The 16,557-nt window shown below is 45.0% G+C and overlaps 1 protein-coding gene across 8 annotated transcripts in view; it reads left to right on the top strand.

Moving 5' to 3' along the window:
* RBBP6 (RB binding protein 6, ubiquitin ligase) overlaps window positions 1-13,114 on the top strand; it is a 35,395-nt gene extending 22,281 nt beyond the window's left edge. For 4 of the 8 annotated variants that reach the window (XM_088152117.1, XM_088152111.1, XM_025174576.2 and 1 more), the window contains 7 exons: window positions 4,144-4,243; window positions 4,324-4,402; window positions 4,486-4,543; window positions 5,241-5,606; window positions 5,937-6,038; window positions 8,367-10,106; window positions 11,164-13,114. In XM_088152117.1, the coding sequence (XP_088008243.1) occupies window positions 4,144-4,243; window positions 4,324-4,402; window positions 4,486-4,543; window positions 5,241-5,606; window positions 5,937-6,038; window positions 8,367-10,106; window positions 11,164-12,706 (3,988 nt within the window). In that variant the 3' untranslated portion in view covers window positions 12,707-13,114. The remainder of the gene's footprint in view (window positions 1-4,143; window positions 4,244-4,323; window positions 4,403-4,485; window positions 4,544-5,240; window positions 5,607-5,936; window positions 6,039-8,366; window positions 10,107-11,163) is intronic. The other 4 variants (XM_088152150.1, XM_088152123.1, XM_088152131.1 and 1 more) reach the window with 3 other exon arrangements.
* Window positions 13,115-16,557: the final 3,443 nt, after the last annotated feature.

The raw sequence follows: 16,557 nt of genomic DNA, 5'->3' as shown, positions 1-16,557 counted from the left end.
TATAAAAAAGAAACAGCAGGCAAAGAGAGATGGTTAACATAATTTTAGAAAGTTACAAATGGACTGGGGTCCAGATGAATTTGAAATAAAGGATTTGGAATGAATTATAAAGAATCCTTCCCATAGGAAAATGCTTTTGTTTTGAATTCTTTAAAAAAAATATATAAGATAAGCCTTTAAAAATTGGACACTAGAGGGAATTAGAGATTGTAATGAAAGGAGAAGAACACTCAAATGCAACTTACAATTACAGAATGAAGCAAAATATTTTAACATTGGACATATTGAGGGATATTTTTGAACAATGGACTCAGAAGTTAATTTTATGAGTGTCTGTCTCTATAGATAGATTGTATTTAAAAGATTTTATGGGAGCAAGTTTTACATGACAAGATCGAGACTGATTTGAAAGTGGATTTAAAAATGACAGTCTACAAGAATGACGTGGAAAAAGATGTTTCACTGGACATACAAAAGAAACTTGCTGAAATCTTAATAATTAAAAGGGGTTTACAAATAACAAACCAAGAGAGACTTGGATAATTTTCCTATACTGGATTTACAAAAGAGGCTTGTTAAAGTTTTCAAGAATTTTGTGAGAAGGGTTGTAATTGTAATCTTTAATAAAATTACTGTTTTTAAAAAAGGAAAATATGTGGCTGAAAGGACTGACATTTACATTATATTATAACTTAAAGCAAATTATTAAACGGCATTGGTCGCACTTATGGATGATCTCTGGCGGGAGCGGGATGGTGGAAGTGCGACCATCCTTGCTCTCCTTGATCTCTCAGTGGCGTTCGATACCATCGACCGCGGTATCCTATTGGGATGGCTCAGGGATATGGGGGTGGGCGGCACGGTCTTGTGCTGGTTTGCCTCCTTTCTCCGGGGCCGATCCCAATCGGTGGTGATAGGGAGCGAGAGGTCCCATCCTCGGCCCCTTCTCTGTGGGGTGCCGCAGGGTTCGGTTCTCTCCCCACTCCTTTTCAACATCTATATGAAACCGCTGGGTGAGATCATCCGTCATCATGGGATGAGGTATCATCAGTATGCTGATGATACTTAACTATATATCTCCATCCCTGGTGAGGTAAGTGATGCTGTGACCGCCCTCTCGCAGTGCCTGGAGGCTGTGAGGGTCTGGATGGGGAACAACAGGCTCCAGCTGAACCCTGGCAAGATGGAGTGGCTGTGGGTTAATGGCTCCTCTGTATCCGGGATGTTGTCATCGTTGGTCCTGGATGGGGTAGCACTGCCTCAGATAGACCCAGTGCGTAATTTGGGGGTCCTCCTGGACTTACGGCTCCTGCTCGAAGAGCAGCTGGCAGCCGTGGCCAGGTGTCAGGCCTAGCCCAAGGAACTCCTGGAGACCGTGTAGGTTCAATCAACAAGGTTTATTAGCTAGCGCTTATTTACAGAATCTTTTCAGACTGACCAGTAGTTCCCAGGCACAACTCTCTACTATCTTCTGGAATGTTTAGGGATGCGCCAGCTTTCTCTGCTTAGCTCCAGAGCGTTGCTCTGGAGACGAGAGCACCGTTTTCACCCCCCTTCCTCCATTCCAGTCCATCACACCAGGAGGGCTTTTGCACAGCTTCGGGTTGTGCACCAGTTATGCCCTTTCCTGGATCGGGATGCCCTGCGAACAGTCACTCATGCCCTTGTTATCTCCCAGATAGACTACTGCAATGCGCTCTACATGGGGCTACCCTTGAAGAGTATCCGGAAGCTTCAGCTGGTCCAGAATGCGGCCGCGCAAGCAATTTTTGGGGCCCGAAGAAGGGCCCATATAACACCTCTGCTCCGTGAGCTGCATTGGGTACCGGTTTGCTTCCGGGTCCAATTCAAGGTGTTGGTTATCACCTTTAAAGCCCTACATGGCCTGCCCCGCCCCCACGATTTCAACCCGTCCCACCCGATCTCACAGGGCATGCTCCAGATCCCCGCGGTAAAAGAACTTCGATTAGCGGGGTCCAGAAGGCGGGCCTTCTCTGCTGTAGCCCCCGCCCTTTGGAACATCTTGCCCCCGGAGGTGAGACAGGCCCCCTCACTCCAGGCCTTTCAGAGGGATTTGAAGACCTGGCTCTGCCATCTGGCCTGGGGCGGGGGGGGAGGATATCAGAAATGGGGTTGGCTGGCCCCTTAGCGGCCTGGTGTGGCCCCTATCGGCCTCTTGGATTTTTTAGCCTTTTTATCTTTGTAATGTCTGGTTTTTATAACTTTTAAGTATGTATTTCTGATTTTAGTTTGTTGTAAGCCGCCCAGAGTCCCCTGTTGTGGGGAGATGGGCGGGGACAAGTCAAATAAATAAATAAATTAAAAATTTTATGGGATGATGTACCGTTGGTACATGACTCCAGAAAAATTATCTAGAATGTATAAAGATACTTCAAATCTGTGCTGGAAATGTGGAAAACATGAAGGGTCATTTTATCATGACTGGTAGACATGATCATTTTTGGGTTCAAATACATGCAGTGATACAAAGAATTTTAAAGATTAATATTCAGTTGAAACCAGAACTTTTCTTGCTGGGACTAACAGATAGACAATTAGAATAGAGCTGTGGAAGATTGTTTTTATATATGATAACTGCTGCGAAATTATTATATGCACAAAAATGGAAAGACGTTGAAATACCCAGAATGGAGGAATGGTTGGTGAAGATGACAGAACTAGCAGAAGTGGAACAATTGACTTGTCTGATTAGAGAAAGGACAATAACTACATTTATTAGTGACTGGAAACCCCTTGTGGGCTTTTTGCTGAAAAAAGAAAAAAAATGAACTTGTGATTTATGGATTTGATGATTAGAAAAGGTAGACTATGGAAAGAAGGAAATTATGTTGTAACCTTAGAGAGAGAGGGTAAAATATAAATCTACTTGTAACTGCTGCTGATGTGATGGAATGGAATTATGAAGGCCAGGCTCAGGGAGATAAGCGTTTTCTTAGTTCACCGAAAGAGCGTGGGAACTACAAGAGGATGAGGCTGGCACCTCCCTGAGGAATTCACGGGCTGGAGTTTCAGTCTGGGTAGATCATTGATGTCAGGTTTAGCCCAAGGAACTCCAAGAGACAATGCAAAATCAGTTCAGCTATGTTTATTAGCTACAACCTCTAGCAAGAATCTACCCAGACTGAAACCCCAGCTCCCGACCCAGCCAGCCACAACACTGTGAATTCCTCAGGGAGGTGCCAGCCTCATCCTCTTGTAGTTCCCACACTCTTTCAGTGAACTAAGAAAATGCTTATCTCCCTGAGCCTGGCCTTCATAATTCCATTCCATCACAGCTAAGAAGATTGGAAACTGCTTCTTTGTAACTTTTTCTTTCAAATTTGTATTGTTTTTATTCTCTTAATTTTTTAATAAAAATTATATTTTAAAAAAATAAAGTATATTTATAAACTGACTTGATCAGTGGCTAGGTTTTCAAGACATATTAGCCAACCACATTTTAATCAGATATGTGTGTGAGCCCTCTCTTGTGGTTATTCATTGGTTCATTGTGTCATATGAACCTAGAAAATTGGATTGAGTAAATGATAGTTAAGCATATCTTGCGATACAACTAATATAGCTACTTTCTGTTCTTCCTCACGGGACTTGTAACTCACTATTGCAAGACAGGATGTGTTTTAGTGCTCTGTGATACTATAAGACCTGTCCATGACTCATTAAATTAACAGCTGCTAGAAAATGACAAGTTAATGATAGCGCAGAACTCTTCCAGTACAATTTTCTGATCTGTTTAACTTCAAACCTTTTCCTTCATATAGAAAACATTTCAGTCTCTTAACGATGATAGTTGCTTTTTCTGTCACTTTTCCTGGTCTTTATTGGTGACCTTTGTAATTATACGGTTAGTGTACCTTTTCTGCTGTCAGATGCTTTCCTAGTTAGTTAGTTAGTTAGTTAGTTAGTTATCAAGTTTATGTATGCCACCCATCTCATACAAGTGATTCTAGGTGGTGTATATAAAGGTGAAAATAAATAAATACATTTATTTATGTACTCATTCAATACATTTCCCATTTTTCCTCTAAGTGCTTGTAGTAATGAACATAATGTTCCTGCTTCCCAGTTTTGTCTCTAAATACCCTGTAATTCTTAACCTTGAAATTATCTGTTTTTCTCCAGGGAGGGTGATGGTATTGGATCAGCTGCTGCCATTGTATCAGCCTCAGATCACACAAAACCACCTTCCTCTTTATCAATTAACACTGTGCTGGAAGAGAAGGTAAGCTTTGTTTCAGAATGGAACTTGCTGGTGTATTTTACAGAAGCAGCAATTAATCCTCTTCCATTTCCTTCCCAAAGGGCTATCAGGTTCCTGTGCTTGGACAACCAGCCTTGCCTGGGCAGCTGAGTTCTCATGGGCATTCAATACCCACTATGGGTAAGTTTGAACAACTTTGATCATTCTTATCATATGCAACAGTATCTGCCATCCACATTGAAAGCAACTTCTTTTCCACATAGGTCAGCCAATGAGAACAAATCCTGTCCGCTCTGCAGCCAGTAGGTCAGGCTGGGAGCCGTAAGTATCCTTTTAGAATGTGTGTGTGTGTGTGTGTGTGTGTGTGTGTATTCTTAGGCAGTAAGTGTAGAGCATAATCATATTAAATAGCTGTTTGTATATGCATAGGAAGCATCAGTTGCTACTAAAAGGGCTCTAATGTTGTGGTAGTGAGTAACACTTTAAATCTGTCTCTGGCATAAAATGAGCAAGAAGTTGATCCATTTATTCATAGAATGCAGCTGGGTTTAAGGCTAGAAAAGTATCTCAATGATATAAACATTAGAATTTAACATTTCTGGAGGCAAAATGCTAATTTATCAGCTATAGGCAAAGCTAGAAAACTCAGACTCCTAAACGTTAATTCTAGTGTTTTAGTCTTTAAAAACTCAAATGAAGTTCTGGAAAGGCAGTTGAGGCGCAGAGAGTGCTAACTGCATACTAATGGTCTGGGAAATAAGAAGCATAACATTAGCTAATGTTTATGAGCATGGAAGAAGAGAACTGCGTTCAGCTTGCGCATGATGGGGAGGGCTCTATGTCTAAGTCTAGAGAGCACTGACAGAGGGAGAGCAGAACAGGCTAGTCTGTGTTTGAGCTGTAAGACAGAGTAGGCCGTGACTGCAGAAGAGTGCTCTCTCCGTTTCACGTTCCTCCTCTCTTGCGAACAAGAGACAAGTATGACACTCAGTGACAACATGTTTTTGGGTTTCTTTAGAAGTTCAAACCGAGGACGCCCGCATAGTGACCGTACACAAAGGACTCAGGCCCCAACACTGCCAGCCTCAACACCAGTCTTTGTGCCCGTGCCTCCACCTCCCCTGTATCCTCCTCCTCCCCACGCACTTCCTCTTCCACCGGGGGTACCTCCACCACAGTTTCCTCCTCAGTTTCCACCTGGTCAGCCTCCACCAGCTGGGTACACTGTCCCCCCTCCGGGATACCCCCCGGCTCCAGCAAACATATCAACACCATGGGTACCAACACCAGTACCAACGGCTCATTCAAATGCCATCCCAACGACACAAGCTCCTCCTTTATCTAGGGAGGAGTTTTACAGAGAACAACGGAGACTTAAAGAGGAGTAAGTATTTGGCTCTGGATGAAGTTCCGTTATATTTCATTCTTCTGTTTCAGTAGACTGTTTGGCTGCAGCTGCGCTAAAAATGCGCATGCCGTAAGCAAACATGACATATAACGTGAGATTTCAGATGTTGGTTTTCACTACCAGCCTTCAGATCTAAAACCCAGAAACTTGTAATTCTAATAAAATACTATGAAACTTCTCTCAAAAGACTATGATTCGCATTTTAGTAATATGTGGCATGCAGTCCTTGTTTGAGTTAGTACTCTTAGTGCCTGCTTTATCAGTACAGAATTGCATTGCAGCACAATGTTTTTCTTATTTTAACAGGGAAAAGAAAAAGTCAAAGCTTGATGAGTTTACAAATGATTTTGCTAAAGAACTGATGGAATATAAAAAAATTCAGAAGGAACGCAGGCGTTCTTATTCCCGGTAATTTTTTAAACGTGTCTATCAAAATTTGTTTATTTAGTGCAACTGCTTTTATGCCACTTCAACTTAAAAAAACGAACAAAAACAAAGCAGGTTATGGAAGTAGCTTATAATAAACCATATAATACACATAATATTATTAACATCATAATATAAATTACAGTGACATCATTAGCAGCACTCCCCTACATCCTAGATACAAATATCCTCCCCATCCCATCTCAATCCCCAAATGTCACGTTTTCTTCTACAACATTAACCCGGTGAGCAGAGATCTTATTCTTTGCAGGAGCCAATTCCTCAGAAAGGAACTCCAGCTGCTGCTGCTGCTGCTGCTGCTTCCGAGCCCCCTCCCCTTGCATGCCACAGGAGGGCAAGGGGACTGAAAGACCAGCTGAAAGGAGCAGCAGAGCACCTGCTTTGCATTAAGAAGAGGGGTGGGCAGCCTTTTCCAGCTGGTCTCCTGACTGGAAGCTGTGGAGGGTTAGGCTTTGGGTAGGGCTGACTGTTTTTACTGTGGGGGGATCAGAAGTGGCTGAATGAAGCAAGCACCAAGACCTTCAAAGGCTTAAGGAGCCGTTTTGTATCTTGTACCTCCATTCCCTTGTGAACATGAAAGATTTGCATTAAAAACAGCTCTTTAAGGGGTGTAATGGATGCTTTCAATCTTTGCAGGGCGTAAGGCATCCATTTAATTCCTTAAGTGCCCTGCTAAAATGGTCTGAACATTTCTGCCCTGCCCAGAGTGAGATGCTCGGGGGGTACATGTGACCATAGAGCTGGGGTTGCCCATCCCTGGTCATTGGTATCTCTAGCTCTTGCCTTTTCAGAGTCACCATGTGGATCAGGGGGCTCAAAATGGACCACGTGCCACCCTGTAGATCATTTTTGCACAGCACAGCATCAACAGCTTGCTGATCTCTGCCAGGTGCTACGGATCCTCCCTCAGGCTGGGGAAACGGGCTCCACACCCAGGTGGACAGGCCAAGGAGTGGCTGCATTGACTTGGGTGCTTGGGCTGGGGCATCTCTGCTGGTAATGAGGAACAGTCACTCTGCTGGTGGGGGGGGACAGGCATCACCATATGCCCACCTCCCCGTCTTCCTAGCCCTTCCGCCTTCTCCAGCGGACAACTGGGCAGACGAGGCAAGGCCAGTGTCACTCAGGCCTCTGTGTGCTCCACAGCCATTTCTTTGGGAGCAGCTGCCTTGGGAGAGGAGGCAGGAAGCAGTGGTGGGGAAGCAAGCCGAAGAAGCAGGGTGCTGTTCTTGTCCCAAGAACAAGGATGAGCTCCTGGCGGGGCCTCTGCTTGCTGCCGCTTGTGGCCAGGCAAAAGCGCTGCTCCATTCTCTGGCCAACTCTCCCTCCAGGGTTCTCCTCGCCATGCCCGGGGGTTGCATCTAGCACAACGCTGGCCTGCCCCCTTCCCTGGCTCTGGCCATCTCCACCAACCAGGAATCCCCAAGGCTGTTCCTGCTTTCTCCCCCAAGCAGGCCCCTTTCTAGCACAGCCCTTGGAGGTAGGTGAGGCTTGGCTTAACCCCCAAATTCCAATGCAGGGAAACACCAAATGGTGATGGCTTATTTTCCATGGGACAGAAAGTATATATGTAATCAAATTTTAGCCTGCTTTCTATTAAAAGTAATCTGAAATAGAGCTCAATTTGCAGGGATCATAACCTCTTATCAGAGGATGACCCTTGCTAAATTTAAGACAATGTATTTTTTTCCTTTAAAGCAAAGTACCAATATCATTTCTTAAGAAGTACCGCTCATTTGAGTGGTCACATGACCAAACTGCCTTTGGTCCTGTCAAACATTTTTGACCATTTCTCTGGCCTGCTTGCATTGGCCTAAGGAACTGAAGCAGCCGTTGTCTGTCTTCCCGACATGCAATGAGGCGGCTTGAAATTCCAGCCTTGCAGGCAACACAGCTCTAGAATGTTCCATAAAGGTTCAGTACAGAGAGTAGGAAACCAGTTTGTACAATTGCACAGGTGACCTCTCAAAGAACAATCCTGGACACACTTCAAGATTGCAAGCAAAACATTTGTTAATTACCTAACTGATACCCAACCACAATCTGGGGAACTGCTGGAGTAGACATTTGATGAACTCTTTCTGAAAATTTTAAAATCCTTTCTAAAAGCCGGAAAAGTCCTACTGGTCTCCTCAAGGTATTATTAACCTGATTTTTTTAATTGTATACAGTGACTGCCAGAGTATTTTTTAAAAATATTACAGGAATTCTCTTGACTCTGCAATGCAAGGTAAATTTTACAGAAGTCCAGACACTACAATTAAACCATTTCTTTTCATTGTGTTCCAGGTCCAAATCACCATATAGTGCATCTTCCTATTCAAGAAGTTCTTACACATATTCAAAGTCAAGATCTGGCTCATCCCGCTCTCGATCTTACTCTCGGTCATTCAGCCGCTCCCATTCTCGTTCCTACTCAAGGTCACCCCCGTACGCCCGGAGGGGCAGAGGCAAGAGCCGTAATTACCGCTCCAGGTCAAGATCGCATGGATATCATAGATCAAGGTCTAGGTCACCCCCCTACAGAAGGTATCATTCTCGGTCAAGATCTCCAGCATATAGAGGCCAGTCCCCAAATAAGCGCCCTATTCCTCAGGGAGAAGGGGAACGGGAGTATTTTGGTCGATACCGAGAAATCCCAGTTTATGACATGAAAGCATATTATGGGAGATCTGTGGATATGAGAGACCCCTTTGAGAAAGAGAGATACCGTGATTGGGGAGAGACTTACAGAGAATGGTATGAAAAATATGTGAAGGGCTTTCCAGTTGGAGCCCAACCCAGACCTTTGCTTAACAGAGAAAACTTCTCCCCAGAACGATTTGGCCCTCCTGGACCGAGAAGAGAGAATTCCCCATACATTCGGGGTCGCAGAGATGATTATCCTGGAGGGCTAGGGCATCGAAACCGAAATCTAGGGGGTGGCTACTCTGAAAAGCTGCCAAGTAGAGAAGGCCACAGTATAAAAGACATGACAAAACTGAAGGACAAAGAAATTGACAATCCTCCAGGGGATGCAAAAGGGAATAGACATAAAAAACACCGGAAGAGAAGGAAGGGAGAAGAAGGTGAAGGTTTTCCTAGCACTGACTTGTTGGAAGGCTCACGAAAGCCTGCTGCTGGCGAAGAGGGCAGACCTGACCCCCTCTTTGTACCCCCGAGCAGGGATGATGCCACTCCTGTCCGGGACGAACCGATGGAAGCTGATTCGGTTGCCTTTAAACCCGTCTCTGACAAGGAGAGGAAAGAGAAGCCGAAGGGAAGAGTGGAAAAGACAAAGCAAAAAACAGCAGAAGGGGCTGCTATCACCAAGAAAGAGATGCAAGTCAAACCAGCTAAAGTAGCACCTCAGGAGAAGGCAGAAGCTGATCGTGAAAAATCCCCACGGGCTGACCCTCCTGCCAAAAAAGTGAAGGAAGAATTGCCAAAGGTTGATGGCCCCAAACCATCCTCTCAGAAGGATGAAAAACCTCCGAGTGTACCCCGTAAAGTCCATCCCCGAGGTGCAAAAGAGCATCTGGAGGCCAGGTCCGCCAAAGAGGAGAAGGCCAAGAAGGAACATCCCAAGGAAATCAAACAGGAGAAGCCGTCCAGCAAGGAGGAAAAATCCAAGAAGCCCATTGACAAAACCAAACCAGCAGATGCCAAACCTGAAAAAAGGAAGAGAAAAGTGGAGGACAAAGTTGATAAGGAGCCCGAAACTACATTGCTAAAAGCTTCCAAGCAAGAAGTCACAGAATTGAAACCATTGCCAAAGGGGAAAAATGAGCCAGAAACAGAGAAAACAGAGAAGACCCCTGAGAAAGACAAAACCAATTTACCAGTTGTTCCTGCAAAGAAGATTAAGCTGAACCGAGAAACTGGCAAAAAGATTGCAAGTGCTGACAATGTCCCTCCGGTGAAAGAACCATCAGCTGAGAAGCCTGAGCCAGCGGGGAGCAAAGTGAAGCAAGAGAAAGCCAAAGGGAAACTGAGGAGAAAAGTGGCAGCAGCTGACGGATCTGGCTCAACACTGGTTGATTATACCAGGTACTGTGATTTATGAAGAAGGCAATTGCAGTTCCTGCCCATGACCTTTTGAACCCGTCACCAACCTTTGTGTTAAGCTCTCTTAAATCATTTTGCTATTAGTTCTGAATTCTTCTGATGGGGCTGAATCCCTTCTCTGGCAGACCCATTTAACTCTGATACCAATTAGTTGCCCTTTCCTCACAATCTAGGTAGTCCTCGACTTACGGCCACAATTGGGAGTGGAACCTCTGTTGCTAAGTGATGTGGTTATGTGAGTCATGCCTGATTTTACTTCCTTTTTTGCCACAGTCATTAAGTGAATCACACAGTCATTAAGCGAATCTGGCTTCCCCCATTGACTTTGCTTGTCAAAAGCCCCCTGAGAAGGTCGCAAATAGCAGTGACATGATCCCAGGACACTGCAACCATCATAAATACGTGCCGGTTGCCAAGCACCTGAATTTTGATCACGTGACTATACGAACGCTGCAATGGTCATAAGTGCAAGGACCAGTCATAAGTCCTTTTTTTCAGTGCTGTCATAACTTTGAACGGTCATTAAACAAATGGTCATAAGTCGAGGACTACTTGTACTCCAAAGATGATCGTGGCCTTTTCCTTAACAACTCTCTGCCTTCTTTTTTTTTTTTTTTTTCTTGTCAGCATGTTTGTTCTGGAGGTATCTTTCTCTTGTATTCCTGACCAAAAAAAAGGAATGTGAATTGTATTGGATGATCCGACTTACTCTGGAGCCTGGAATTCTAACTGACATTGTTTTGCTCAGAGAGAATCTTAAGATGCAGGCTTTTAAGGTTAATTTAGCAAGTCGCATTCTGCTTATCTAGAGTTGGAACACTTGAAGATGAAATCAGGCCATTCTTTCTAAAGCTTATTCTATGAAACAAATTAAAGAATCTGTGGTAGTTACCAGGACATTTCCTTATGTCAGGGCCATTAGGCAAATGCCTTTCTGGTGAGACAGTGAAAATCATATTGGCACTGCAAAATTAGGAATTAAAATTCTGCCACTTTGATATCCCCCATAACAAACATTTCTTGGTTCTTGCATCCTCAGTACAAGCTCTGCTGGAGGCAGTCCAGTGAGAAAGCCAGAAGATAAGCTAGACACGAAGCGCACCGTCATCAAGACTATGGAAGAGTACAACAATGACATTACTGCCCCCGCTGAAGATGTCATCATCATGATCCAGGTTCCCCAGTCAAAGTGGGATAAGGATGATTTTGATTCTGAAGAAGAAGAAGAGAGTGTTAAATCTGCACAAGTTCCTTCTGCCATTGGGAAGCCAACTAGCGTCATAAAGAGTGTCAGTACAAAGCTACCCAATCCCATCAAACACAGTGAGAAGGATCCTGAGCCATTGGAGAGAAATCTGAGAGCCACAAAAGAACCTGCCCGTGAAACTTCCCAGCCTGACCCCAAAACCTCCAAAACTGTGACATCAAATGAGAAAGGGAAGGCCAAAGACAGGGACCATGCTGCATCTGACAGAGAGTCTTCTGAGAAAAGGAAGAGTGGGGTTCAACCAGAGAAGGAGCGTTCTGAGCGTGTGGCAGAGCAAGGAAACGTAAAGAGTGGATCTTCTCACTCCTCCAGGGATAGCAGATCTTCAGACAAACATGATTCTGCCCATGGGTCCTGTGCAAAGGACTTTACTCCTAACCGAGACAAAAAGTCAGACTGTGACAACAGCAGGGACTATTCCAGTTCCAAACGAAGAGATGAAAGGAGTGGGCTCGCACGAAAGAAAGTGTCACCTTCACGTACCCGGGAACCAGCCACCTCTGCATCGAAGAGTAAGACCAGGGATGAGCGAGCAGAGCAGCCCAAGAAAGAAGGCTGGGACTCCAAGCGGAGCAGTTACAGCCCTCCAAGGGACCGAAGGCAGAACGACCAAAAAAACGCCTACGATTCCAGGCGTTCAGCAGAACAGCCAAAGTCCCAAGAGAGGGGCTCAGGCAGAGAGAGAGAGAAGCGCCCATCATCTGAGGCCTGGAGCAGCAAAGAGAGGGTGACATGTGGAAACAAATCTGCATTCAGGCGGTGCTCTCCAGAAGCAAAGGAACAAGGGGCTCCGCAGAACGACAAGAATGCCATCAAGCCAAAGCCTCAGCTGAGCCACACCTCCCGGCTCTCTTCTGACCCAGCAAGAGAAACGGACGAGGCAGCTTTTGTCCCAGACTACAACGAAAGTGACAGTGACAGCAACGGTTCAGCAAAACAGGACAGCTCCCCAGGGAAAAAACCCAGAGAGGGGAAGGACAAACCGAAAGAGGCCGTGGTAGCCGCACTGGCCCCCCAGCCGGGCCGCAGCCGGAGCCAGAGCCCCAGCAGCCCCAGCCCCAGCCCCTCGGAGAGCCAGGGCCGGAGCCGCAGCAGCAGCGCCAGCTCTGCAGACAGCCAGGACAGCAAGAAGAAGAGGAAGAAGAAGGACAAGAAGAAGCACAAGAAGCACAAGAAGCACAAGAAGCACAAGAAACACCCCGGCACCGAGTCAGAAGCCGAGAAGAGCCAGAAACATAAACACAAGAAAAAGAAGTCGAAGAAGAGCAAGGAGAAGGAGAAGGAGAACCCCAAAGCAAAACCTGTCCCGGTCTAGGGGGCAGACGGACTGAGTCACCGGGACGACATTCTGTCCTAATGTAAAGATGCGAGAGCCTTGTACATAATGCTACGACGGGCCCCGTGCTGCACTTACCGAATTGCTGCTTGATTTGATTTTTACATCAGAGCTTTATAAAGTGAACATTTTGTACAGACTTGTGAGTTGTGACCATGTAATATGAGAGAAGGAGGGTGGGTAAGTTTTCTTTTTATTTGGGGGGCATTTTATTTTTATCCACCATTACGTTAGTTTGGGTGGAGTTTACTGTACTGTGAAAAATTTCACACTTTTTTTTAATTGCCTGTCAGGATAAATAAAAGGGCTGGTATCGGTTCAAAATATCAGCTTGCAGGATTCGTTACAGCCCTGTTCTGTTACTTTTGGATGATAAATAAAAAAAATTCATTGAATCTTAATCAATGTGGTAGTTTTACAGCTCCAGTGGCAAGAAAGGAAATGGATAAGGAACATGGCATAAATTCTGCACAATGGGAGATTAACAAGCTTTGTTATACCGAAAGCTGGTAGCTCAACACAGGAAAGCTAGAAGGGAAGCAGCTCCAGTGTGTGTCCTTGTCACCATCCACCAGGGAGTTTGGGTTTTTTCCACAATACAAGAGGGTGGTTTTCTCCCAGTAGAATTACAGGGAAGCATTAGTGTAGTGTATTCCACATTAAACAGGATGGTGCAGTTACATGCCAAAAGGGATGATGGAAAGCTAGGTGGCCTTCCAGAGTTTCAATAAAGGCAAACATCCTCAGGCTGCAGGACATAAAATCCTCAGATTGCAACAATTGATTGAACAAAGTCATAGATGCCACCCTGCTGTAGATACCTTCAGAGGAGCGCAAAGCATCCTGTTGTAGCAGGTTTTTGAGCTCTGACATCTAGATCTAGCGATAGACTCTTCTCACTTTGAGGAGTCCACTGGCCAAATACTGGAAGTTAGAATGGTTACAGGGAAATGACATTGCTCCATCTCGTTCCTGTTCAGTAGCAAACCGCAGAGTAAGGCTTGGGATACACTAAGCTAATTTTCCTGAAGAGTTGGGTTGTCTCCACCAAAGTAGTCTTAACCATAAATACTGATACTGCTCACTACAATCACCTTGGGACTTCCTGCATCCTGCCACAGCATATAGACATACAGTGGGGCAAAAAAGTATTTAGTCAGCCACCAATTGTGCAAGTTCTCCCACTTAAAAAGATGAGAGAGGCCTGTAATTTTCATCATAGGTATACCTCAACTACGAGAGACACAATGAGAAAAAAAATCCAGAAAATCACATTGTCTGATTTTTAAAGAATTTATTTGCAAATCATGGTGGAAAATAAGTATTTGGTCAATATCAAAAGTTCATCTCAATACTTTGTTATATATCCTTCGTTGGCAATGACAGAGGTCAAACGTTTTCTGTAAGTCTTCACAAGGTTTTCACACACTCTTGCTGGTATTTTGGCCCATTCCTCCATGCAGATCTCCTCTAGAGCAGTGATGTTTTGGGGCTGTCGCTGGGCAACACGGACTTTCAACTCCCTCCAAAGGTTTTCCATGGGGTTGAGATCTGGAGACTGGCTAGGCCACTCCAGGACCTTGAAATGCTTCTTACGAAGCCATTCCTTCGTTGCCCGGGCGGTGTGTTTGGGATCATTGTCATGCTGAAAGACCCAGCCACGTTTCATCTTCAATGCCCTTGCTGATGGAAGGAGGTGTTCACTCAAAATCTCACAATACACGGCCCCATACATTCTTTCCTTTACACGGATCAGTCGTCCTGGTCCCTTTGCAGACAAACAGCCCCAAAGCATGATGTTTCCACCCCCATGCTTCACAGTAGGTATAGTGTTCTTTGGATGCAACTCAGCATTCTCTCTCCTCCAAACACAACGAGTTGAGTTTAGACCAAAACGTTCTACTTTGGTTTCATCTGACCATATGACATTCTCCCAATCCTCTTCTGGATCATCCAAATGCTCTCTTGCAAACTTCAGACGGGCCCGGACATGTACTGGCTTAAGCAGGGGGACACATCTGGCACTGCAGGATTTGAGTCCCTGGAGGCGTAGTGTGTTACTGATGGTAGCCTTTCTTACTTTGGTCCCAGCTCTCTGCAGGTCATTCACTAGGTCCCCCCATGTGGTTCTGGGATTTTTGCTCACCGTTCTTGTGATCATTTTGACCCCACGGGGTGAGATCTTGCATGGAGCCCCAGATCAAGGGAGATTATCCGTGGTCTTGTATGTCTTCCATTTTCTAATTATTGCTCCCAGAGTTGATTTCTTCACCCCAAGCTGCTTGCCTATTGCAGGTTCAGTCTTCCCAGCCTGGTGCAGGTCTACAATTTTGTTTCTGGTGTCCTTCGACAGCTCTTTGGTCTTGGCCATAGTGGAGTCTGGAGTGTGAATGTTTGAGGTTGTGGACAGGGGTCTTTTATACTGATAACAAGGTCAAACAGGTGCCATTACTACAGGTAACGAGTGGAGGACAGAGGAGCCTCTTAAAGAAGTAGTTACAGGTCTGTGAGAGCCAGACATCTTGCTTGTTTGTAGGTGGCCAAATACTTATTTTCCACCATGATTTGCAAATAAATTCTTTAAAAATCAGACAATGTGATTTTCTGGATTTTTTCCCCCATTTTGTTTCTCATAGTTGAGGTATACCTATGATGAAAATTACAGGCCTCTCTCATCTTTTTAAGTGGGAGAACTTGCACAATTGGTGGCTGACTAAATACTTTTTTGCCCCACTGTAAAGTGGCCACGTCTGAAGGAAAGCATGAGGATGTCAGCAAACGGTCTGTTGCGCTTGAAGCTGGTTCTAGGGAGGCGCAGAGCAGCAGCCTTCCAGCCTCACTAGCTTGGGATCCTAGCTTTCCAGGTAATATCAAAGTGTCAAGCGCTTGACAGCCAATCACCCACAAACAAGTTTCTTGCAGAGCCTTCTTTATCAAACTTGTTGAAGGAGAAAAGAGATTCTTCTGCAGAAATCTCAACAACTGCATTTGAACTTTCAGAAGCCATTTTATCTTCCAGGCTCCTACATCCTCAGCCTCTAAAGCCCAGCTTCTGTGTGAGTTGGCAAGGAGGCTGTTCTTTTACCTCATAAGTGAATGTCCAGGTGTCCAGAACTGGACTGTCAGGTCTGAACATACCATCCCATGAAACATCTCCAATGGGCATCTCTGGCTGAAGATACAAGGATCAGACACGGGACACTACAGGAGGGAACGCACCTGTGCTACACATTAACCTCTACAGAAGATACATTTCCATTGTGTTTTATGTAGACAAGTCAAGATGCCTGTCTGTGGGTACAGGCTGAATGACATTTCATAGCAAGTTGCTCTGAAATGGGCCTCAAGAAACATCACCAAGAAGAGGTCCAAATGCCACCTGTGGCCTGAAAAATGATTGTATAGCAGTGTCTCATTGGCCAACTCTGCTTGAGTTTTCCTCATCTTCCCCTTGGAAAGGAGAGCCTTCTTTCATTTTAGTGCTTTCTAGGGCATGTTTAGAGTCAAACTCCAACAGGTTTAATTTTACCAATTATTTTTCTTAAATGAAAGAATCTCAGAACTAAACAAGGACTTGGGGGCTCAAATGCTGCAGCTGTCCTGCAGCTATTACAGTGAAAATAGACCTGAAGCTTTGACTCGCAGCCAAGGAGGACAATAGAAACAAGGGAAGGCTCTGAGCAGTGACTCCACTTCCCTTGGCAGGATCTTTATTGGAGCTCCTGTGTGAAGTACTTTCCATTGTCCAGGGCACAACTGCTGCTAAGTGGGTACGCGACCACAGGGCAAATCCAGCTGGCGTACTTGGAATGTGGATCAGTGGCAGGACA

The sequence above is a fragment of the Python bivittatus genome, unplaced genomic scaffold (assembly GCF_059951505.1).
Source record: "Python bivittatus isolate LINGU-HERP-01145 unplaced genomic scaffold, Pbiv_v1 ctg000030_np1212, whole genome shotgun sequence".
NCBI lineage: Eukaryota > Metazoa > Chordata > Lepidosauria > Squamata > Pythonidae > Python > Python bivittatus.
Note: the sequence above shows the minus strand (reverse complement) of the source record. Positions and strands in the feature narration are given on the sequence as shown.